This window comes from Ochotona curzoniae, unplaced genomic scaffold, assembly GCF_017591425.1.
Source record: "Ochotona curzoniae isolate NIBS_2020 unplaced genomic scaffold, NIBS_Ocur_1.0 scaffold_2476, whole genome shotgun sequence".
NCBI classification, from domain to species: Eukaryota; Metazoa; Chordata; class Mammalia; order Lagomorpha; family Ochotonidae; genus Ochotona; species Ochotona curzoniae.
Genome location: NW_024467095.1, coordinates 21,571,857 through 21,598,127, shown reverse-complemented (window position 1 = coordinate 21,598,127; position 26,271 = coordinate 21,571,857). Strand labels below are relative to the sequence as shown.

The window sequence follows — 26,271 nt, the reverse complement described above, 5'->3', positions numbered from 1 at the left end:
AGTGTTAGATGCAGATACATAGAAAAACTGGGTTTCCCACCCCCTTGCCTTTTCAGTCTGTCCAGTGTGCCATCGTGGCTCAGGCCTTCCCACACCTCGCTCTCCTGTTTCCAACTTTGCATTCCCATGCAGTGTCGCTTACCTTTCACAGCACTGACCTTGATAGCAAGTACAAATTGCAGCTATTTCAATAGCTTTAAGGTTATGAGACCATAAGTCTTGTAAATGCATGGCACTGGTCAATGAAGTCTATAGGGAGTAATAGGAACAAAGTCATGTATAAGGGGAATTATGGTGTTCTGGTGAAAGCAGTGTCCAGTCATCAGGAGGTGCTAAGGCAACATTAGCTTTTATTTATATTTATTTAGCCTCTTAAGCACTCAGGTTACCAGGAAGCACATTTTATCCCATCAGAATGTCAGGGATGGAGTAGAGTTGGATACAAGCAAGAAGGGAAACTAAGTATTTATTCATTCATCGAATGATGCTTTATCTAATACTGAATGTTTTCTGGGGCTGATGGTTATAGAGATGGGATAATTTATTCCTGGAGCTTATGCTTCATTGGGAGCAGTGTAGATAACAGTAAGACTGTTCAATGCAACGAGCACTGGATGCAGCACTCAGGTGGTTTTATCACTGAAATCTCCTGGCAGAGGACCCAGGGAGGGTTTCTAAGAACTGCACGTTTGTGTCTCTCTCACCACAAACCTTCACGCCCACATCCCGTTCAGTGTGTCTGCTTGTAAATCCTCTCCATGCGTCGCTGTATTTATGCATTATGCATTATAGAGTTTAACTAAAACATGTATCTAAAGGGATGAGCTTTTAAAAATACGCAGAAATGGAAATTCTTAATGTGCTCTGCCTGGCCCCAGTGGGATCGCCCTCGGGATCTCTTTGGCAGACACTTCAACCATCAGTCAGGTCTAGGGGACAATGCTCATCGCAGGACAAGAATCTGGATTTATTAAATTCAGAGATGGGTGATAACTTCAAACAAATCATGTGGTCATCTAGGCATTTCCAGAAAGCCCTTCCTTTTGCAGGAGACATGATTTCTCTGTGAATAAGTCCATTTGAGAGGCCAAATTACATTGGAGTTGCTTAGTGAGCATAGAATTAGAACAAATGGAATTGTGGTCTGTGGAGCTATTTCATCAAACCAAAATAACTGATTGAACGGCCCTCTCTTCTCCCAGGATAATTCTGTCTGAATAACCAGAGCTGGACCTCAAATAAATACTGACATGCTTTCCTTTTCCTTTTCCCAGGGTCATTTTAGACAACTTCCCTTTCTGCTAATACATCACTGACCACCACCCCCCCCAATAAAATAGGAATATACTTGATTGGATTGAAACTTTAAAATGCTAATGACATTTGTATCCTGGGGATACAGCTTGAAGAAACAGAACTGTTTTGCTCAAGAATGAACCATGGTGGGAGACTTTGATCCGTGCAAGTTCTTAAGTTGCTAAAGGCTCTCCCCCAATTAGGATGAGCTCAATCCTTTTGGCTCAGCGACCATCTCCTTCCCTTCCCAGCTCGAAGGCTCCCTGATGGCTGAGAGAGTTACAACTTTTCATAGAATTTGGATTTTGCCACAAAAGGGTTTTTGTTTTTGTTTTTGTTTCAGTTTTGAGCAGCTAGCTAGTCAAGGTGAGCCTAATCCTCCACTGCGCAGTAGACCAGATGTTGACACAGGAGGAGGAGTCAGACCTCGGATGACAGCAAGTGCAGGGACAGTAAAGATCTTTTCCAATATTTTCCTACCCTGTACCATGCAATATTTTTCTTTCCAGAAAGAAATTAGCCTGTTTTTCTCCTGCTGAAAGCTATGACTGTGTGATTCTTCTTCTTGCCGTTGTTTAAAACCACATTAAGATTTTGGAAGTACCTTCTAAGTAATACATTCTCCATCACCTTCCTCGAAATTTTTACCTGAAGATATTTACAAACATCTGTTGTATCATCCTACTGGTTAGGCAGTACCTGTTAAACAGTTGATAGGGAGGGGCCAGCATCGTGGTGCATCAGGTTAAGCCACAAGCTGGGATGCCCAAATCCCCAGGCAGTGTCGGTTTGAGCACCAACTGCTGCACTTCCGGTCCAGCTCCCGTCTATGCATCTTGGAGATAATGGAAGTTGGCCCAAATGTCTGGGTCCCTATACCCATTTAAGAGCCACAGATGAAGCTCCTGGATCCTCGCTTCAGTCTACCCTGCCCTGAATGTTACAGTCATTTGGAGAATAAACCAAGGCTGGAAAATCTCTCTCTTCCTCTTTCTTTCTCTCTTTCTCTCTTGTCTGTCTTTCATGATGCCTTTCAAATAAATATTTTTAAATAAATTTATGGTGAGACCATTAGACTAAGACAACTTCAGTATGTGAGGAAATATTATTCATATCTTTATGACTGTAAATGTAATAATTTATCTGATATGTATAGATTATTTACAAATGAAAAATAAATTCCTTGTAAAGAGTGAAATGAAAGGCCAGCTTAACCAATCAAAAACTACCAATTAACCTCCAAGTAGGAACTTTGTATATTAACCAAGTATGTCTTTGCCTTGATTTAACAAACAGCTTATAAATATTTTGCCTTGTCCCCCTGTGGCCCCAGTGAAGCCCTGACCTCTGAAAGTACTGCCCCACTCATGAGTCAATGAATGCTCCACTAAACTTGTTGAAGTTTGAATGCTCTCATCCTTTAACTTGGCTCTGAGAACAAAACCAATAGCATTAATTAAATAAGATCTGTGACTATCTCAAAATGTAGCAAATTACATGTTTAATTGTAAATTATGGCCTAAATATAGAAGTATTGGCAGAAAGCCAACTAGTGGTTGACTTTAATGGGGCATACCTATGTAATTTGCCTAAAAAAAGAAAAGAAAAGCTGGTTTCTGTGTGAATAGAAACCATTGGAGTAAACTTGGCTGATTCCTGGTGCTGTTTAGAGAAAGGAAATAGCAAGTGTTACTGAAGAACATGTTTTGAGATTTATAATCAAATCTAGTCATTGTTTTGAAACACATTCATGTATTTTAGTCCTTGACAGGGATAGTAAATGTACTCAGAGATGTGCATATTAAGTAGAAATTTCTGAAGATGAAGTGGAGAGCCAGTTTTGAATTCATTTAAAAATCTTGGTCTGTCATCCTAACAGAAACTGAATACTCCAGTTCAGCATTTTCTGTTTTGTTCTGTCCATTGCCTTTCTCCTGGGAACCTTGACCACTCTGTGAGGTGTGGGGCTGAGTGTGGAAACAGGGGTGTGTCCACAGTGAAAGCCCTCCACTCCTCCCAGCTCATCAGCATCCACCCTATGAAACGACTCCACAGTTCAGAGCCTCACCCGGAGTCCCCAGGAAGCATACAGGAAGGACACACTGCAGTTCTGGTGCTTAACTTCAGCACCCCTTCGTCCCCTACCCTTCCAGTTGTGTTCCTAAAGTGCCTGCATGCAAAGGGGAAGATAGGCCCTGGTTATCCCACGACTGAGGCAGAGGAGAAGATGGGGCAGAACTACCAAAACTCGTCTTCTCTGTTACCACCCTTAGGTCTAATTCAGATGCCTTTTGCACTAGAATAAAATTCCCAGTGCCTATGCGCAAGTTCAAACCAGCGCTGCAGCACATGCACAGCCATCCAGTAACACCAGGAACCCCTCCCAGTTTTTGTCTCCTGGTACTCTCGCCTTAGCGTCATCACCAGTGAAAACAGATGAGGGCCTGATCCTTCTCACTGGACGGTGAGGAATTACAGATCAGCCAGCCAAAGTAAGCACAGCAACATCCTTGGAAGCAGGTGCCACTGGAAGAACGGACCCATCAGGGAAGATGGTTTCCTTCTACTCAGGGTCTGGGGCTTTAATCTCTTTAATATGGTGATGCATGGTGCTCATCGTTGGGCTGTGATGTCTTTGAGTGGCATCTGGGACAGAGCATTGCCTGCAAAGGGACAACCCTTGCTTGTGGAAGGTCTAGTTGCTCTAAAACTGTGGTGCCACTTCCATGGCAATGATCCTATGGTGAGGCAAGGTCATCTTCATTCTCCAGCTCATGTGCCACAGGCGACATGCTTCTGGTTTGGCTGAGTTCCCATGTTACCAGGATACATTAACCTGAGCTAAGCTAACAAGTGATGAGCCCGGAAGGCTCTTAGATGCCCTGGGCGAGAACGTGGGTCCTTGGTTCTCCCCCCGAGGAAGTCTTGTGGCCTTGCTCCAGTCACTCATGTCTGACTTCCCACCCAACAATTTTAGCCTCCCCAAGGCTGCTGTTACTTGAAACCCTAACTATCAATCTTTAATAAAATATTTTATATGTAAAATAAATATTTTACATGGTCTATATAAATTTTAAGCATTAATATTTAATTCCTATAACTTTGTGGATTAATATTTAAAGTATTTATGTACATAAAGAAAGTATTTTACGAACCTGTATGGATAACTTTTCCAAAGTCAAGGTTAGGTTTGTGGTGATTTAGTGCAATGTGCTGAACGGGATGAGAGGACTCAAAGTTATCACCACTGGAAATTTGTCGAATGCAAAAACAAAGGGCATGTTTTATGTAACCACGTTGATCCAGATGTGAACTGACCTATTTCACTTCTTCCCACAGGGAATTACTGGAATGCCGCCTCCTTCCCAAACCCATCCTCCTACCTTCACTTCTCTACTTTCCAAGGGGAGACAAGCGCTGACATTTCCTTTTACTTCAAAACATTAACCCCCCGAGGAGTGTTTCTTGAAAATCTGGGGAATACCGATTTCATCAAGCTGGAACTGAAATGTGAGTACCAGTTCTTTGTCCAATCCAACGGTCCAGTTAGTCTTCCCAGGCTGGTCTTGACCCACTTTCTATCACTCCACGGGGTCCAACAGGGGCGGTTCTCTTGGCCCAAGAACAAGCAAGGGGTTCCAGTTCTAAATGTGAATGAGCAGGTACACACAGACTCCTAGGCAATGTTATTCAAGCAAGACCAGGGGGACTTACTGCCCCAATCAGATGGGAGAAGTGTTGAAGGCTTCTTCTTTTGTGTGGCTGTTTTCAAGGAGACAGGGTTGAAAATAGAGGAGTGTGTAGGGTTATAGGAGAGCAAGGAGAGTGTGTGTCTCTGTGTGTTGGGGGTAGAAGGAATAACAAGAAGGAAAACATGAGTAATAGTTGGAAACAACTGCATTATTCAAGTCTCAGAGAGGCCCAGGTACCATCTTAGCAGCCCAAGTGCACTGCCATCCTAGAGGTCAGAGGGCCTGTGCACCTGCTGGGCAAGCACAGGTTCTGGATATCCTCAGCCAAGGAGTCAGAGATCTTAAACAGGTTGAGCCCACTCAGCTTTGCTTGGAGACCCTTGGAGGACCCTGAGAACACAGTGCCACTGAGGGAAGGTGCCTGGCTGCTAGCTCACTCTCCAGATGCCCCAGACCTGCTCATAATCACTTAGGATGAAAGCACCGTGGTCAGATCCCCTACATGGTAGACACCGGCTGCCCTGCTTACAGGTCAGAGAAGAATCTAACTGGAGGGAAGGGCTGGCAGATTTTTCTGTTTGAGAGTATTTTCTTCAGAGTCAACAGAAGTGGTGCTTCTATGAAGAACATGTAAAACAATCCCACATCGTTGAGACTTGCTGCTGCCTCATGGATCACATTTTTTTTCCCAGGCGCCTCCCTGACAGGGTTCCTTGGGGGAGTGAGTGGAGAACCCTCACAGAGCCCTCCCACCCTCTCTCCCTTTTATTGATATGGCACAGCCACAGTGGCTCCCGGAAGACTGCTGCTGAAGTCAAACATTTTGTTGATGTCGCTCTCTCTTAGGAATTCAAGTTCTGTTTCTCTGCATGTGTACTGAAAGAATTTTGTCACTTGTGCATGCGTATGCATTGCTTTCTGGGTTCACAGTCCCATTCATTAACCACAATTGTGTCGTCTGTCAAGGATGGAAAATTCTGGACTCAGAAAGCAATGTCGGAGTTCAGTAAAGGCATGAAATACCATCAGCATTTTGCATGCAAGTAGAAACACACAGAAGCTAAAATTAAGGCAATGTCATTTATTAGCACATTTGAAAGGTAAGATTTACCCATGTCTCATTTATTCATGATTTATACTGATGTCATTGGATGAGTACTTACTGAGTAGGTACTATATCCCAGTACTGTAGTGGGTGCTAAGGGAACAGAGATGGCCAAGCCCGAATCTTCGCCTTAAAGCTTCTTCTATGTGTGTTGTGAAGCAGGCAAGTACACTGGTGATTAGGATCACAATCAAAATAGCCCAGTTATTTTTTTCAGACTGTTGTGTCTCAGATCTTGCTCCAGGCACTGTTCTTCCATCATCTCACTCCCTGAATCACTCTCTCTGGAGTGTATCTTTCAATTCCTATCTCCATTTTATACATGAGAAAACTGAGGGTCAGATTGACCAAGGTCACATAGCTTGAAATTGACCCCAAACATTATTTGAATCTGTTTTAGAGTCATTGCTGTTACCATTAAACCACACTTTGCTGGAACAAACAGGGAGAAAGTGACTGAAAGAATCAGGGGGGAAGGGGGCTGTTTCAACTTGATTAGAGTGACAAGGAGCACTTTCCAGAACTGAACATTTTAATTAAATTTTGATGGATGAGCAGGAGTTAGTTAAGTAAAGAAGGGAAGGAAAGAACTGAAATTGGGCCAGGAAGGACGTCTCAGGATAACATCAAATGAATGACTGTGTCAGAGAATGCACCAAGGGGCTCAAGAGGGAACAGGTGCACAGAGACACTTATGCAATAGCCTGGGACAGAGCTGGAACTAGGGAGCCAGGCAAGGCCAACCCTTTAGTGTGCTCTGTGTGGGAAAGCAGCCGACTTAACGTGACTTCTAGAGTTGTGTGGTAAGCCTGGTTGTGACATGATCAGCTTTTCTTTACCAGAGAATGGATCAAAAGCCAGACAAAGAGCAAAAGGGAGCTTGCATTAAGACAGCAGTAGAATGAGCAGAGAGACAGCAAGGAAGGCTCTGAATATGAAAGAGATAGCCATAATAAATTAGATAGCCATAAGGTTAAGTGAAAGAGAAGGTCCGAGAAGAAGGATAATGTTTCTGGGGGTTGTTGTTGTTGTTGTTGTTGTTGTTGGAAAGTCAGATATACAGAGAGTGAGAGACAGAAAGGAAGATCTTCCATCCATTGATTCACTCCCCAAGTGTCCACAATGGTCAGAGCCAAGAACTTCCAAAGCCAGGAGCCAGGAACTTCCTCCAGGTCTCCCACACAAATGCAGGGTCCCAAGGCTTTGGGCCGTCCTCGACTGCCTTCCCAGGCCACAAGCAGGGAGCCAGAAAGGAAGTGGAGCAACTGGAATTAGAACCGGCACTCATATGGGATCCTGGTGCATGCAAGGTGAGGACTTAAGCCATTAGGCTACTCTGCCAGGCCCTGTTTCTGGTTTTGATGCTATGTGAGATGAGTACCTTTCAAGAAGAAATAAATAGGCATTCAAAGGCAAAAGACACACATCTTTGGGTGTATTTGGAGTCTAAGCATATGTAGAATGTAGGATGACCTTACCAAGTAAGAGCTGAATACTAAAGTGTGCAGCCCCACAGAAAGGCCCAAATTAAAGTACAATTTGTGGGTCATCATCACTTAGCAAACCATCAGGAAATGGTTGTTCGGTATCTTCATCATGAGTGAAATTGCCTAAAACAAATGCATTGAGAGAAGAATAAGTAAGCTACGCAAGACTGAAAAGCACACTCAAGTGATATGAGCCAGAGTAGTTTGTAATAGAATGACAGAGAAGTAGGAAGGCAACAGGATCCCAGATTAAAGATCAAATGACAAAAGAATCTCGACAAGCAAAGAGTGTTAGATAATGCTGAAAGATGACCCTCACAGAGAAGGGCATGGCAACCTTCAGTGTCCACGTTCAGAGGTCCCTGGGAAAAAACTCGCCAGAGTGAGTAGGAAGATGGGCTCGTTTGTTGATCTTATTGCTGTTGCAAGATGATTGAAACTTGAACAGATGTATAGATCAAGGAAGCAGATCTAACAAATAGGGAGACACCGAAGATACAGGGAGGCAACAAATGACAGCCTAAGTATTTGAGTTTCCGATATCCATGTGAGAGAGCTGGTTCAAGTTCTTGGCTCCTGGCTTCAGCCTGATCCAGCCCTGGCTATTACACAAATATGGGGGTAGGGGGTGAATTAATAACACCCCACCTGCACGGTGATGTAATAAGGTAGGCTTCCTCCTGTGGCATTGACATCCCATATGGGTGCTGGTTCAAGTCGCAGCTGCTCCACTTCCAACACAGCTCCCTGCTTATGACCTGGGAAAGCAGTAGAGGATGACCCAAGGCCTTGGGCCCCTGCACCCATAAAGGAGACCTGCAGGAGACTGCTAGCTCCTGGCTTCAGACTGATTCAGCTGTGACTGTTTCAACCATTTGAAAGGAGAGGGAGAACCAGCAGATGGAAGATCTATCTCTCCTTCTTTCTGGAATTCTGCCTGGCAAACAAAAATGAAATGAATCTTTAAGAAGGAAAGAATATAAGGAACACACACTAGAAGCTGAAAAGGAAAGCTGGAATCACCATGGTGCCGAAAGATGTGATGTCCATCACGGTTTGTCAGCAGCTCTCCGGGGCCATGACAAGGCCTGGCACATGGATGAGGCTACACAAGCATTTGCTACATGAGTAAGATACTTTAGAAACGCTAGGAGGAGAAGTGTTTACCACTGTGGAAGGACTTGTGGTCCACGTAAACACAAAGAGTATGTTGAAACATGGATGGACAGTCATCCATGGTTGGTGAAATTTTGGAAGAATTAAACTGCATAATCTGGCCATGCACGTGGGATTCTAGGTTGTATGAAAAGGCTGTTGAGAAAAGATACTGGGAGGACAGAGTGTCTGACTGATCATCCAGCAAGCTGTGGGGGGTTCCAGTGAAGCCAAGACATGGAACAAACAAAACCTTGTAAGCCAAATGCTGTGGCCTGATGCTCAGCAGATAGCAGCAGTAGAAATGAGGAGAGTGACACAGGAGGACACTTTGCTAAATAGAAACTCTGGGGCCTTAGAATTCTAGACATGCTGAGAAGTAAAGGCTGGACCAGTTTCTTTCCAGCCCCCAAATTAAGGACCACTGGAGTAAAAGAAAGTGCTGCTGATGGTTGTATCTATCGTTAAGGTGGACTGATTTTTTTTTTAAGATTTATTTCTTTTTATTGGAAAATCAGATATACAGAGAGGAGAGATAGAGAGGAAGATCTTCCGTCCGATGATTCACTCCCCAAGTGAGCGCAACGGCCGGTGCTGTGCCGAGCTGAAGCCAGGAGCCAGGAACTTCCTCCAGGCCTCTCACACGGGTGCAGGGTCCCAAGGCCACAAGCAGGGAGCTGGAAGGGAAGTGGAGCTGCCGGGATTAGAACCGGCGCTCATATGGGATCCTGGCGAGTTCAAGGCAAGGACTTTAGCCGCTAGGCCACGCCGCCAGGCCCATAAAGTACTGAAGTCTGAGGAAGGACATGTTTGGAAGTGTTTGCTAACAGACAGTAACTAATCTAAAGGGTCTTTAATTTTATGGGATGATTCAAAAGGGATTTCAGAAGAAATTTGTGGAGGGTATTTGGGCTGGTGAATTTGGAAAGGAATACTCACAGAACAGACAATATGTAGGAAAAGCAACCAAAAATCGTTGCAACGTTCCAACCTTCCACGTTGGACAAGCTTGTGCTTTTTCGGATGTCGGGATGACTCCGAGAAAATATTTGCATTTAGCAGTCATATCTCGCCCACAACAGTGTGGATGCAGCAAACTAATATCCTACTAATCTTAGGGAAAGGCACTCGGGGAAAAGCCTCATTTCTAAGATGTGGGCTTCTGCAATGCACATGCTCAAGAAAATGACAGAAGCAAATCTTCCCCAATCTGTGACAACTAATGAATCAGGAGTGGACTAATGACAATAGATCTTCCACTCTTTATGAATTGGAACAACTTTCTTCTTAAAAGAACTTGAGTCATGTAGACATCAGAAATATTGATTCGGCTAATTGGGCTGCTGCGCTGTAATGGTGTTATTTAGCATTTTCAAAAGACATATTTTGAGTTTTTTTAATAATATAAGCAAGGTACTAACATGAGAATTTTCCTCTTGCTTATCCAAGGCAACCTAATATTTCAATGTTGTACTACAAATCTAATTGTGGACTCAACTTTTCATGAGTATTTGAGATGTAAAGAATGATTCTGATTAGTGATTGCTGTAAGAAATAAAAGAATGTAAAGCAAGGATTCTGAACTGACTGACCCAAGACTGGTGCTTGAACGTCTCCAGACTTTTCCATGTTCTTTGGTAAAACGGGGAGGTTAAATGAGGTCATGTTTGTGGTCTCTTTCAGCATTATCAATTCTACACAGAGACCTCCGCCCTCCCTCTGTGTAAACCCATCAAGTAGCAACATACTTTCTCATTCGGTGGGTCACTTTCTTCTTAAGGTCTGGGAGAACGTTCCATGGAAATAAGAGACACCTGCTCCAAATAATTGGCGACCACATAACTCTTGAAATAAATACCATCGTAAGATTTCTTTAAAATATTCATCAATGTCAGTCAATGCTAATTAAGAAGCCATCAGACTAGCTCATGGGCATCTCACCCACAATATATCAAAACCGACATGCGTTTTCTTCACCTGAAAGACTCTCCCGTGCCCACCATTGTTGTTAACTTCATCATCCACTTCCTCATTATACTTATTAGAAAACTCAAAAGTTATGTTCAATGCTTTACTTGCTTTGCCGTATTGGAGAGCCAGGCCAACGATAGGAGCCCGGATATGCATCTGGCTCATGTCCGTAAGCCATGATGTGCTGCCTCCCAGCATGTCTGTGCGGGAAACTGAATCAGAAGAGGAGAAGCAAGGACTTCAAAGTGTTCTCCAGTGTGGGCCTGGCAGGCAGCAGCTTACCCTCTGTGCCACGGTGCTGCCCAAAGGCATCCTCACTCGTGAGGGTCTTCACCTAGTGCCTGCTTGAGTCATGTGTAGACTGTACATCAAACCCATAGAGAAATGCTGACAGTCGTTAAAGCTATGATTTTGATGGAATTTTTCTTCTAGCTCACTATCTCTGATTCTAATCATTTCAACATTGAGTAGTATAGATGGTGGGCCACCAAATCATTCCCTTCAAAGAAGGTGTCATGTTTAAAATGTCACAAAGACCTACAACAAGAATGAGCATGCTTCGGACGAGCTGGAAGACAATAGAACCTCCAAAAAGGAGAAGAAATCCAGGACGTTTTAATTCACACATTTTGAGACAGAAAAGGGAGAAAGCTTGTCTTACCGTTACTCTCTAATAAACTATTTCTACTTCTGAAAAGTAGAAATATATGTGAAATCTAAGTTATCATGAGGCTAGAGATCTTCCATCTGCCTTGCTGGGAGCTGGCAGTTCAATAGTTTCCTGACAACAATGCTTCAAGAAATGAGCCAGTGCCGTAGTCGGTGTGGGAACTAGAGCTGGAGAACTGATTCAGCTCAAGAGGACACTGGGGACCAATTAGTTCACAGCTAGTTAAGAGCAAAAGGAGGTGGTGTGTTATAAATCAGCCAACAGAGCTTCATGGAAATGCCCTGAGTGGCCGGGATAGATTCCTTGAAAAGCTCAAAACCCAAAGAAATCTCCAGGAGCCAAAGACAAGGGGAAGGGCAACGGTGCTGGCTTCCGCAAACTGTCAGACAAGCACGGCGCATGGCGCAATGAAAACCATGCAAGAACGCAGGACTGGCTTGTGTCCACTGGAGAGCTTAGAAAAAAACATATTATACAAGGGAAAGGTGAAGGGATTTCTCTTTGTAAAGGCACATTTTACTGAAATGATAGGATCACTTTAATAACAATTTAGGAGTTTTGAGGGGGAAAAGAAAAGATTACATGAAAGCTTACGTGGGATCAGGCTGCTAGCAGAGATGTAATCTTTGATTTTTTTGAAGACCTGTTTCTATCTCTGTCATATTTCTGGTTTATCTTTTGGTGGTTGGTGCTGGTTGTTGGTGTTGTCGCTTTCATCTTCTAGTTTAGGTCCTGCCCAATTTACAAGGAGACCACATTCTAGAATTTTCTGAGCTGATTGTTCAGAACCTGGAATGTGATTTCCGATCTACACATCATTGCATAGTGCACTGATGTTTTGTAACTATCTTTCTTGTTGGTGTTCAGTATTGCTGTTTTTAAGTGATGTCTCAAATGACACAGGCCAACTTGAACTTGTTGAAATGGGATCTGAAGGGCATTTAAACAGAATAAAAATATTGAAAAACACAGGGAGTTTTCCCAGTTTAAAAATCTACAAACTTGTCCATGACATAAGCTCTCAACAGGAAAGATTTCTTTGGCCTTTGTGATAGTCACAGCACACCACAGTGTGGTCAGGCACAGGACCACTTACCTGTCTGAAGGTCACCCACAGGACTCCTGGCCACTTCTCTGCTCTACAAGGAGCAAAGAATTCAAATGACTGGTGCCATATACAGTGAATTAGAGCATTCCACTAATTCATTCAAATACATGTACCGTTACAACTTACATCATTTCAAAATGCTACAGTGTTCTGACACAGAACTGAGAATTGCCAAGAAGAATAAACTATTACATTACAATTCATCCCCTTAAAAAATTCCAGTGACTGAAAAAGGGAGATCCTCTGGTCATTATTTTTTTAATCCTTATAAAAAAATGAAGTAATTTGATAAGGTCCAAATTGCAATTGCAGGCATTGCACCATGATACATGTGTTGAAACATTGCATGATGACCTCATGATGTGTATACAGTTGTATATGATTGGATAAAGGCATTTTTTTAGAGAGAGAACAATATAGGCAAACACAAGTAGAGAAGCAAATTGTGGAGTCAGCATGCAGTTTGGAACCATCTTACTGAAGCCCAAAGACCAGTGAGATGCCTTCTGATACTGAAATGACCCCCTTCTTATTTGTCCCAGGAGTTTTACAAAGGATCATAAGGTGGACCAAAATCCTTGTAGGAGAGGATTCATTTTTCTTGCCGTTGCAGATGATGTTCAAGCGATCAAATGTGGTTTTCTGCATCTCTGCATTTGACTCCGCTGATGAGAACGGAGGGGAATGCTAAATGACTTCTCATGGAGAAGGGGTTGATATTTAATATTCTACACGGTCTTGCTGGCGAAGTGTAACAGAGCCAATGAATAATAGAAGAAGTGTATATCTGTCAAGTGTAATTATAACACTGAATTATGCTCATCTCGCATTCAGATTCCTGTATACATTAGCTTAAACATCAGAACATGCTGGCACTTCAGACCTGTGAGAATTTTACTTTGAAAAATAACATGCCCCGAGTTTTAGCCATTTTTACGAGGAAAAAAAAATCCATATCTTGTTCAAAATTATTTTATGGTAACATCTGACTACTTTTTGTTAATCTAAATTTCTAAAAACAGGAAAGAAGGAAGAATTTGTCACTGTAACTTTAAATTCCCTCTAATTATCACTATTTAAATCTCATTCTCCACATTTTGATTAAATAATCCCTCTAATTAAACACTTGATAAAATTACAGAATAGACTTGCTTAAAATATCACCTTTGAAAAGAAAGCAGATATTATCAGATTGTAACCATGAAATTACCCAAACACTGTTTGCTGACGGGTGATTTAAAAATTCAGAGAAGCAGAGGATGAAGCAAAGATATGAGCCACTATCCCTTATTGTAACATCCTCACACTGCCATTTGGATGTCCGCATTATCAAATATTTTTCTCTGCCTTTATGTTTTTTATAAAAATGAGTTCATATGGTGTACTCTATTTTGTAACCTACTTTTCTCATGAAATATTTTAGAAATACATTTCCAAGTCAATGTTTTCAGAACTTGAGCAGTTGTTTTTTAAATGAAGGCAAAGAACATATCAGAATCACCAAGAAGGCATGTAAATTTGAAAATTATATAACTTTAAAAAGCAGACTCTCCAAAATGAATTTATTGTTTTTCTAATATAGTTAATAGAATGCACAACCAAATGAACTGTTTTATTAGCTGGCACACTGTTGATCTGAAATGTTCTGAGGTTTGTTATGTCATCTGCTGGCCTTCTCCATGGGACAGATAAGCATGGGGAGGGTTAGTTAGATACCTTTGTCATCAAATGAGAACATGGAATAAAAAAATTTGTGACATGCATTGCCTCAATTGCCAAGTGTTCTGTTGAGTCCAACATGCAGCATTGTTGGGCTTAACTGTGAACAGGCGTATGTTCACACATTTTGATCTGACTGTTGCAAATCCTCCATCACACCTCATCATGTGATGGCATTAGTGTTGATTAAACATGTAGTGTGCTGTTGCTTTTTGAGTCCTGAGCACGCCCGCATCATCCAGGGGCAGAGCAGGACCACAGGGTGTCCCTGGAGGACTTCATCTGGGAATACCAAGCAGACAACGGAAAAGGGCTGCTAGTGGATGGCCCTCTTCCCAATGCCATTGCCGTTCAGCCAGCTGATGAATGTCAGCCCTTCCCAAGGCGGAAGCTGACGACCAGCTTGGCTCAGCCACAAAAAAGCTGCTCTCAAGAAAATCACTGAATCAGCAGCCAGAGGGCTCTCACATGTTTATGCGTGTAATCTTAGGGAAGGAAGAGTACTTACTTTTGCAATATATACAGGAAATTCTTCATTTTAGCTGGTACAATTAAAAACAAAGAAATGAGTACTTAGTGATGACTCACTATCACTATCGAACATTGGACATTTGAACATTTGCAGATGAGTGCTTTGTTCAAGTTAGTGTTGGTGGGCACAACCATCAGGGGTGCTGTGGTGCATCTCTATACTTCATAGAAACAGGTGATGTCAAGTGTTGTCAGAGTGTCCCTTGGCTAGACTTGGTCCAGGTCCTTGTGTCTCCAGGAGAAAATTAAAGAAAGAGACAGATATAAAGGTGCTCAAGAAAGCAAGATTTGCTTAAGGCCAAAGTACATACTAAGTGCAGGTAAGCTCAAGAGAGGCAGGGTTGCAATCAACAAGGTCAGGGTCATCCTTATACTATTGGAAGGTGCTGGAGATAGTGGCTGGATGGAGGGTTCATCGGACATTCAAAGGAGTAGTGTTCAAGGGGAGGGTAAAAGTACTGTGCATTTCCATGCTTCTTTTTGGAAAGCTTAGAATGTCATAGCATTAGGTGTACAACGGGAGTGGTGATTCCAACCATGACAATTTCATATTATCACATTATAATGAACTGAAGGGCATCCTGGGAGATGCAGCCTGCAACCATACTGAATGCTTTTAGCTGGTGCCAGTACTGGGCAGGAGGGAGAACAGGAGTCCTGCTACCTGCTGTCTACGTGGGAGAGGATGGAGTTTTGCTAGTGTTTTTGCAGTTCAGCACACACGGAGCTATAGCCAAGTGTTGTTAAGCCTCTGCTGTTAATTGCTACCAACCCACATCACAAAGGTTTACTAATTTCTCTGCGACTTAACGATGTGTCTAGGGGACGTTTGACCCAGATCCTGTATCTTGACTGTACAGTCCTTAGACTCTATATTCCTATTTTTTTAAGATTTACTTATTTGTATCTGAAAGGCAGAATTATAGATGAAATGAGAGACAGAGAGAATGATCTTCCATGCAGATTCACTCCCCAAATGGCATCAATGACTGAAGCTGAGCTGATCTGAAGCCAGGAGCCAGGAGCCAGGAGCCAGGAGCCAGGAGCCTTTCCTGGGTCTCTCATGTGGGTACAAGGGGTCCAAGGACTTGAGACATCTTCCACTGCTTTCCCAGGCCACAAGCTGGGAGCAGGTTCAGATGTGGTACAGCCGGGTCTAACAACAGTGCCAATCAGAGATACTGGTGCCGCAGGCAGAGAATTAGCCTGAACTTCACTGGATCCATATTCCACATTGCTAATATTCACCATGAAGTGGAAGATAAAGAATTAATGATAGCTACATGAAAAGATAATAAAAATAATTTAGACCAGCTGTGCATGTTTTTCCAAAGATTCCAGGACAAATGGAACACTTACAGAAATCTTTCACACTTTGCAAAGCATATTCTCTAAAAGGAAAGTGATTTTCCTTCCTCTCATCTCTCTCTCCACTCCCCCTCAAGGTCCCCATGGACCCTGCAGTATAATTTCAGCTTTTTCCCACTCTCTGTCCAATTCTGCAAATGTACCACAGTTGAAGGACAGCTGGTGTTGTAATGAAAAGCAGAAAGGATCCCTGCTTATATTCTGAATCCATACCCTGCAGAATATAGTTCTGGGCCCAGCGCAGTGGCCTAGTGGCTAACGTTCTCACCTTGAAAGTGCCAAGATCCCATGTGGACACTGGTCCTAATTCCAGTAGCCCCACTTCCTTTCTGGCTCCCTGCTTGTGCCCTGGGAAAGCAGTAAAGGATGGCCCAAAGCCTTGGGAGACCTGGAAGAAGTTTCTGGCTCCTGGCATTGAATTGGCACAGCTCCAGAATTGCGGTCAGTTGCAGAGTGAATCATCGGATGGAAGATCTTCCTCTCTCTCTCTCCTCCTCTCTCTCTCTGTCTTTGCAATAAAAATAAATACATCATTTTTAAGAAAGAATATAGTTCTTCACTCATCATTTTAAAATTTTCATTAACGTCTCATTTGAAGTTATATCAAGGTGGCATTGAAAGAACTTGCCAGAAAGAAAACATTTGCCACAAACCAGGACAGAAAAGCCTGTCTGGGATCTGAGCTGTCCACAGGCGGGGCCGACACCTGGAAAGCGATGCCTCCTTGGCTATCTTACCAGCAGGCTGGGACTTGTGCATCCTCAGCCCTTCATCCCAAGAGCATGCTGTTGATATTTCTCCATTGGCAGCATCCCCATCAGGATCGCAATCCACAGTTCAGTCAATTAGTTGACTAGTGTGTTGCCTCCCTTTAAACTTCAGAATAGTTCAGATTAAATCTTGTCAGATTTTTCCCGCCATTGGAAGCTCTTCCACCCTCCCGTAGTGCAAGGATTCCCTCCTCTCACTCTCAGATCCCACCATCCCTTCTTGAATTCTCCCAGGTCATGTACCTTGCACCATGTATGACACAACCATCTCTGACATCACCTGCAACTATCCACATCAGTTAGCTCTGCTCTCCTCTACCAAAACGCATTTCCTCCCATGAGTTTTTCTTCTTCAGCTTTGTAACCTGGATGTGGGCAAGAATAATTGTTCCTTTGACATCCATCTACCTCCTCTATGCACTTCTTCATCTCTACCCCATCCCAATGCGTCCAGTTTCAAGATCTCTGTAAAGCAGATACTGTATGTTCTTTCATCCCAAAGGCTCTGTCGCTGGAGTCACCATCTGGGACTTTGATCTAGTCTCCTAACTGGGCTGTCTCTGCCCAGTGCAGTGTCTGTTTCTGTTCATTTCAATCATGACGGTTTTTAAAATGCAATTCCGTGAACCATACAAGGCACAGGGTGTTGTTTCAATCCATACATCATTTTGGAATGAGTTTTGTCTTTTTCCTTTTTAAATCAGGGCCCATTAATATTCAAGGAGTTATTCTCAGAAGGTGGTTAGATGCGTGCAGAAAGCTAAAATTAGAAAAGCTTTGCATTTTAAAGATAGCTCTCTAGCTTTGCATGGCCAGTGGTATCTCCCCTTTGCTTCCTTTTCTCTGTGGATGCCTTTGTTTTTGAAGTTATTTTTTTAAGCCATAATAAAAAGCTTAAAGGCCAAAATACACAAAGAAAAATATTTCCCATACTCAAGAGGTTATCAAGATACCAGAGATTTTAAATGAGTTCATAACATTGATTCTTAAGCTCTAGGCATTTCCTTGAAGAATTTCCAAAAGACTTCACATAAATTTTCTTTGCCAACATTATTTTTCAGATGTGTTTAACACCAAGTTTTCTGGTGCGAATATGTATATATGGCCCAAGAAATCTATACATGCACAAACTAAGGCTACATGAGGAAAAATAGGTAATTTTTATTTTTCTTTAAAATACAGAAAGCAATATGAAATAGTTAGGAAAGCCAAAGGCCTCTACTTAGCAATGACTGGATTTTAGCATCTTAACAGCATCAATTCCCCTATCTCGGCAGTGAGGGTAACCTTGAAGATTGAAGTCAATTTTCCAAAGTCTTTAGGTCTCAGTGTTCCTGGGTTTGATCATATGCTTCCATACAGATGTGATTGGTTTTGCTTTTAGAAACTTAAAACTAAATGCAAAATTCAAGAACCCACAGGTGCCATAAGCCTCCCCCATATATTTCTGATAACAATCACAATTTCAAGAAAGCACCCAAACCACTGTGAGGTTTGATAATTTTCTAGAAGGGTTCCCAAAGCTCCCTGAAGGCTGCTGTACTCAACACCACAGTTGTTTTAGGGAAAGATTGTGGATGAAAAGCATGCCAGGGAAGAGGCAGAGAATGGGGTCCCAGAGTGGGGTCCCAGGAAAACACCACCTGCTGAACTGCTAGTTCTCTTCTCCCTGTGCAGTCAGGAATACACTCCCTTCCTGGGAGTGAAGTGTAACAGGGAGTGTGGGGCACTGCCAACTAGGCAAGTTTCCTAAGCCTTGGGGTCTGCAGTGCCTACTGAGGCTCCATTGCATTGAAATGGTTGACTGCCCACATGGCTGCCCTCTGTGTTCAGGTTGAACTGTGTAACACATACCCGCCCCCCCCAGACTCCACCACATTGTTGGTCTCTCTGAGGTGGCTACCTAAACAACTGCAAAACTCAGCCACATATACATCTGTGAAATACCACATCGTTGGTATATCTGACATAAGTATATCACATTTTAGACCATCTGACATGACCCAAAACTCCCAGGCAAAGAAAGACAGATATTTTTCCATGGAGACAAAGAAGCAAAATATTCATGGGTTCTTATCAAAAAGAAAATTGGCAATGCTCAAGTTTCTTCCTGTAGGATTCCAGGGCCACTTGCCTTAAAACCATGTTGCATTAACACAAACGCAAACTCCACGACCCTACTGAATCAGAAACTCTGCAAGAAGATAAGTATTTTAAGTATATTTCTTGAGTGGTTTCCTATGGAATGCAGGAAACAGTCTTATACAGTGGAGTTGGAAAAAGACTAACAACAACAGAAATAGACCCAGAAAGTTGAAGTAATTCTTTCCAAGAATCTGTTAACAGGAATGGAACAGTAACTAGTTTAGCAAGTGAGGTGAAGAGTGGCCTCTGCAGTGTGGTGACTGTTAAGGTGAGAAGCAGTTGGAGTGTCTGTGTAGAATGGCCCAGCAGTGAGAAAACCGTTGCTGCCGCGGAGATGGGAGCATCCCTAGGGTGCCCCTTCCTTCGATAGGGACAGGGAACCTCTTCTATTTTGCTTCTCCTCTTCTCTCTGGTTCCCTTTAGTGGCCATAGCTCCAGCTCCCCTGATCATGATTTCTTTCTTACGAGGCATCTTCAGAAAGTACAGGGGAAATACGCTATTACAAAAAGACCACAAGAATTTAAAAAAAAAAAAATCTTGTGCAAAAAAATAAACATATCCTTTAATTCATTTCCACTAAGTTTTTGAAGTGTCCCATGCCTAGATTCTTTTATCTTTTGATGTACAATTCTTCTTTGGGGGAAGAATAGAAGAGACATTCATAGTACTCACCACTGTGAAGTAGAAGTTAGCTGTTAGAGCAATGACTGATTTTGTGGATGGGTCAAATGAGATTTTTTTTGGTCCAAGAGCCCTTTTCAAATGGTCACTCCCTGAATTTCAGTGTATGGATAGCGAAGCAAACCAGTAGCAATCTGCGCCAGTGAGAGCTCTGTGTGTGTGTGTGTGTGTGTGTGTGTGTGTGTGTGTGTACCCACCTTAGTCTTTGCTCATTGCAAGTCTACATTGAATGGTCAGACTTATCAGCGACCTTTGATATGTTTAGTCTAACGCCTGAAGATTACCCCCACATTCTTGTAGAAGAAGTTAGCTCCAAAAAGTCTGTCATTCCAGTCAGCTTTTAAACTAATCACTCGTACATTCATCCAGGATTCTTTTTTGAGGAAACGTGTGTTAAAATAGAACAAGAGTAAATAGAGCCACCTACTGGAATTATACATGAAAGGAGGAAAAATACAGACATTATCATTGATTTTGTCCTATTTATTATTGTAAATCATTCAGGTAAAAATCATAATTGAGCATGATTCGTCTGTGTTTCTGCCATAGTTCCCTTTCTCTGATGCCAATATGCTGCCTTGAGCATTTTCACTTCAATGTTAGCCTCCTCTCCCTGTAATAAGTCAATATCTAAAACTCCCACAAAAACTCACTATATTTCATTGTTATTTTTCTTAGACTCTCTTAGAAATTAGATTATAGGTTGTTGCATGTGGCAGGGGCGTTAGAAATAATCTAATTTACGGCTTCCAGACCAATTTTGCACATAAAAACTCTTGGATATAGGCCAAAGATATAATCCTCACTTTTGGGTATCAACAAACCCAAGGCCCCAAAGAGAAAGATGTAGCAAAGACTAGAGTTCAGATAAACTAATAACAGAACCAACTCCTAAGTCAGCTATGGTGCTTGCAGCTACAATAAAAATGACTTACGCGGTGATGACTATCTCACGAGAGAACCAGAGGCACCAAGGATGACACTGCAGCTGGACACTGTCAGCAGGGACCCAGGTTCATCTCCCTGCTGCATCCTTTATCTTCTGCAGGATGCTGATGTCTGTGACATTGCTCCAGTAACATTAGAAATCACAAAATTCCCATCCAACATCAAAGACAAGAGGGACTAGGTCTCGCTCAGTCCTCTAATGAGCCAAGAGACTTCCTTCCAAAGACCACCGGGAAACTCCAGTCATATCTCATTGACCAGGAGAAAGTACGTCCCATCCTACATGGGTTACTGGTAGAGCACATAAGATTGTCGAGCGTGTCTCAGATTGCTTTGCCATCTGGGTTTGGGGAAGGCTTATCCTTATTGGAATCGTAACACTCTAGAAACACAAAACATCCTAAGCAAAATCAGTTTAGCTTACAAAGGAGAAGAAGGGAGTAGCTAGATTGTTGGAAGAAAATGCTCCATGAAGTTGCCTTTGGAAGGATGTAAATGGCTAAGAGCGCCTTCTCCTGGCCGGGAGCATAAAGGCAGTGTCTCTCTCCAGGGCAAAGGTGAAAGAGGTTTCCTAGCCAAATCTTTTCAGAGACTGGCGCCTCCCACATTAAGTTTCCTCACCTGTGAAGCAACGCTACCACACGGGAGACGCTCCCAGAGCTTGCTCCGTGTTTGCTCCTCGTTTGGGGAAGGGGAGGTAACGAAAAGCAACGTGAACCTCAAGTTCCAGCAATGTGGTGAGTGTGGAAGTCCCTTGTCTGACCCAGGGCTCCCCTTCCTTCTGCCAGCACTCATTCACTGATTGAGGCAGGGTAAAATCACAAACCCTTCCCAGTTCTTTACACTATTTAAGCTACTGCAGTCTTTCTCATGAGCCACGACACATGCATCCAATTTTCACCTTAGTTTTTGGAAATCAGAATATATCCAGTCTCTAAGAAATCCCTTTCCACGGGCGGACACAGGGCAACACTTCACTCTCCAACTGGAGACTCGCGTGAAATAAGGACGGTATAATTGGCTCTAGTGTCTTTTCTGCCGCCTCCCTTTTATTCGCTCAGTGACTCTTGCTGTAATTATCTCTTTTGAAATGTCAGCTGCTCTCACCCAGAAGACGAAGAGCAATCAGCCGCACGCTGAACTTTAGAAGCTTTTACGACACTCTGGCTGGCTCACTGGGAGACGGGGATCTTTCAAAGGCATCCCTCAGCAGTGTCAAGGGAGCCAACGTTGAGTGGTTGAAAAAGGGAACTCCCTGCATGGGCCTGGCAGATCCCTCTCCCTAGAGGCAGCACAAGGGAAATGGGCTGGGCTAAATGTGTAAATCTTTCTGGAAAAGTGGCTGAGTGGAAGCTCTTTGAGAAGGAAGTTGCTTTGGGAGACCCTCAGCCACGGGCCCTCTTACTATAATCAGTTGGGGAGGAAAGCTCTGAGCGCCAGCAAGAACTTAAGACTTTCTTCCTTCCCTATAGAAGAGCATTGATGCCAAGAAGACAGTAGTCCGCATGAAGAAGTAGGGGATCTACCTGATTAGCGGAGAGAACGTGTGGATAGTTTCCGGTGATTGGAGGCACCTAGAGTATCTCCAAATGGTTACAGTTTTTTTTAAGATTTATTTATTTTTATTGGAAAGTCAGAATCACAGAGAGGCGAGACAGAGAGGAAGTCTCCCATGCACTGATTCACTCCCCAAATGGCTGCAATGGTCAAAACTGAACCAATCCAAAGCCATGAGACAGGAGCTTCTTCTGGGTCTCCCATGCAGGCGCAGGGTCCCAAGGCTTTGGGCCATCCTCGTCTGCTTTCCCAGGCCACAGGCAGGGAACTGGATGGGAAGTGGGGCTGCCGGGACACAAACCGGCACCCATATGGGATCCCGGTGCATGCAAGGTGAGGACGTTAGCCACTAGGCCACCACACTGGGCCCAATAGTGACAATTTAAAGACCCAGTCAAGAATTCACCACAGTAGAGGAAAATAGTAGAGGAAATTCAAGTTGCATTTATCCCTTGGAGTCAAACCTTAGGGTTAAACTCAATTTGCCCCTAAATTCTATTTCCCTGATGGCAGTTGATGCCATGAAAAACGGAACAATCTTTCCTCCTTAGCCCAGGAACCCTGTTCGCTTGCTATTCTGACAAGTTACATTTAAAAATGCATCTGCTAAAATGTAGCACTCCAAGAACAGGACAGATTTCATCTTAAATCAAGACTATGTTTTCCCCCATCAACTCTATCAGAACTACTGAGAAAGAGCATTTCGTCTGGGCGTTGTATTATCCTCTGCCTGTATTCTGCACATCCCTTCAAAGAAGCCTTGATGGAGGTCATCGGCCTGCAAGTTAAATCTAGTTGTGATGACTCCGAAAGGCAGAAGTTTCTAATCTAGCTGAGATATTTTCCTGGAGAGCCTGCAGAATCACCACAGGTGCTAAAATTAAAGTTCTCTTTCTTACGACAAGAAGGATCAAATTCCTTGATACAATTAGGTTGATGAAATTGAGCTGTGTGGTTAATAGCCCTGTAGCTCAATAAAGTGCTGCTTTCAGGGGGGCCCAAGAAGCAGGGAGCAGTGTGTGTCCTGAGAGAATCTGGCCCACTGTGGGTTTTGAATTAGAAATTTGATTGCTTGTGACACCATCTACAAATGGTGGCAATGCAAAAGGAGCTGAATTTTCCATTAGCCCAGAAAAAAAAAATGACAGATATTTAATTAAACTGCTTAGAGATTAGGCAGAAGGCTTATTGATGGATGGGGAAGCTGAATATCTTTATAAGAAAAGTCAGGGAAGGCACTGGTGTAGCACATCTTTAATGTTGAAAAGAATTCACCAAGCCTAAGGGGCCGCAAGGCATGTGTGCTGTTTCAGCAATAAGCTTCCAGTTGCGAGAAAATATAAATATATATATATACATATATATACATTTGAAAATGTGTTTATGCACTGGTCACCTGGGAACTTAGCATAAAACTGTAAAGGTGAAGAAAGCCAGCCACTGCTAACTGGAGCTGACAGAACACCACTGAGGCTGTCTGCCTGTTGAGCGGAATGATTTATTACACAAGGGGGCTCGCTTGGTGGCAATCTCTGAAAAGGAAAAAGATACGTGGTTGATGCTAGAGGGTCAGCTGGGAGAAGGGTCCAGCAACAAAGCTACAACAGAAGATAGGCGATTCTTTGGCAGGAATGTGGTGTTGCTCTTGGTGGTCCAGAACAGTAGTAATCACCCTTACTGTCTCAGCAGGTCATAGGTCCCTAACTTTTAATAGGAATGACAAAGATTCGTGACATCAAGTTGTGTACATTCCCCAGGGTGGCGGCTGTTGACTGTAGCTGGGTAGTGCTGTGTGCTGTGGAGATTTTGAAATGCCTGTGCCTGCTCCAGACCATCTAAGTCAGAAAGTCTGCACAGGTGTTTCCACTTCCCTCCAGGGACCTGCAAAAGCACTGGCCTTGGAGCACCTGGTGTGGTTATTGGTCAGTAACGGATTGGTGTTCAACCCTTCTCCCAATGGTTCTGCCATAAAGTTTCATAGCAAGTGACAGGCTTCAATTGTTTTTGCTTTATGTTTTCCCCAAGAATTCATTGCTGTCTGGATACCTGGGAGGAGAAAAGTCACTGATGTATCTTATGCACTTTGTGCTCCCCCAGCTGCCACAGAAGTGTCCTTTTCGTTTGATGTTGGAAATGGGCCTGTGGAGATCGTGGTGAGGTCGCCCTCCCCTCTCAACGATGACCAATGGCACCGAGTCACCGCAGAGCGGAATGTCAAGCAGGCTAGTCTGCAGGTGGACCGGCTGCCCCAGCACATCCGCAAAGCCCCGACCGAAGGTCATACCCGCTTGGAACTCTACAGCCAGCTCTTTGTTGGTAAGTCACAGAAGGGCAATCTTGATTCCTTCTCTGGCCATTGAGAATGTTCTCAGCACAAAACATCCAACCTCTAAAGGGGGTAAGAGAGAGTAAATGAGGAGGCCGCCAGTTCTGTTCTGTGATGGATGGAAGGAGGAAGCTGCCTTCAGGAGCCCCACATCGGCTGCAATGCCACAGCGTTCTACGTCCTCAAGAACAAAATCTCAAAAATCAGGAGTGGCTGGGGTATCTGTCAGGTCTGTCATCTGAAACATTAGATCTCTGGTTGGAGTGATGTCAAATAATTTGATCCTTTAGGGTACTGGAAGGGAAGAAAAAGGGAGGAGAGGAAGACACACATAGGCTAAGTTTAGAATTGCTATAAATGACTCACAGAAATTCTTCCCTTTGCCTGCTCATCTTCAAAGCTCTAGGCAGAGAATGAGTTGCAATTCTCCTGACACAGCATCTCTGTGCATGGAAAACAGGTCGGCACCCAAAAAGAATTTACACAGAAAGCCAGTTAGGCAATCGATTTAGGAAATGGGTTCAGCCAATATAATATTCTACATCAATATTTTTGCACTTGCCATGGTCAAGGTGAACCTTGAATTACTTAAAATCAATACCTGCCTCCATGGCTAGGTGAGTTTTAGTGGGTTTTTTTTTTCCCCAGAGTATTAATATTTTAGCAAATTAACATTTTTTTCCTCGACTGGGTAGAAGGATTTTGGAGGACTTTGTGGATGTTGATTCTCTGAGACCTCCTTTTCTGAAATGATCCATTCAATCAACTCTGATGATGGGTTACTGTTCATGTGCATAGCAGTGCCACCCAGATGACCATACGGAAGAGTTCATTGAGTCATTTCATTCTAACAGGAGCTGGAGTCCCCACAGGATCTTCCCTGTTTATCTTGGGATGCTTGAAGAACATCTGAATGACATAAAAAAGGAAAGATACAGTTAGAAATCTTCCTGCGTTGTGTGAAGTGTAAAATTACAGAACAGCAGTGTTGGTCCAGTGCTTTGCAAAGGAGACTGACTTGTTCAAAAGCCCCATCAGCCAAAGGGACATGAAAGAGTCAAAGTTTTGGCCATGACATAATGCTTTTCAACCCCAAATAGAACACAGCCCTTTCTAAATCCTTTCCACAAATTATTGATCACATCATACATTATTTTCTTAGCTAAATATCAAGTCCCTTGATTCCTGCTGAAGACAGATGAGCAAATTTCACTTCATCAATATCTCCCGCCCACACTTCTGAGACCAAACTTTACCTGAAATCTGTTCATCCCCAAACTGATGGGTAGATTCCATGTAGTTTTCATTGTATCGCATGACCCTACTTGACTTCATTCCTTGTTTTCTGATCTTGCTTCTGCAATGTGAAGCACAACTGTAGCTTTTGCTTTTCTGATCCTTGAATATAGTTAGTTGGCCCTCCGAATTCTGGAGGCTCGTTAAAGGTTGTAAAGCAAAAGACACAGGAGAACTGTTTATGATAACCTTAGGAAGAACATTGATTGATTTTAAAGATGACCCGAGAATAGAGCAAAATTCTATGGACAACATAATCTATGGAGAGGCCAAAAAGGGACATCTCAGAAAAAAAAAAAAAAAAACAGGAATGGGAAAAAATGTGAAAGGAAATCAGGAGAGAGAATGTCACAGAAAAAGAGAGCTTTTATGAACAAGCTAATAGCAAATGATGATGCTGGGAGTCTAACGAGGGAAGGACACTGCCTTCTGGATCCATTAGTCG

The 26,271-nt window shown here is 43.1% G+C and overlaps 1 protein-coding gene across 1 annotated transcript in view; it reads left to right on the top strand.

Moving 5' to 3' along the window:
* The window catches only part of CNTNAP2 (contactin associated protein 2), a 1,623,532-nt gene that overhangs the window by 1,405,240 nt on the left and 192,021 nt on the right, over nucleotides 1-26,271 (top strand). The window contains exons 16-17 of the mRNA XM_041002153.1: nucleotides 4,636-4,806; nucleotides 24,302-24,520. Coding sequence (XP_040858087.1) covers nucleotides 4,636-4,806; nucleotides 24,302-24,520 — 390 coding nt within the window. The remainder of the gene's footprint in view (nucleotides 1-4,635; nucleotides 4,807-24,301; nucleotides 24,521-26,271) is intronic.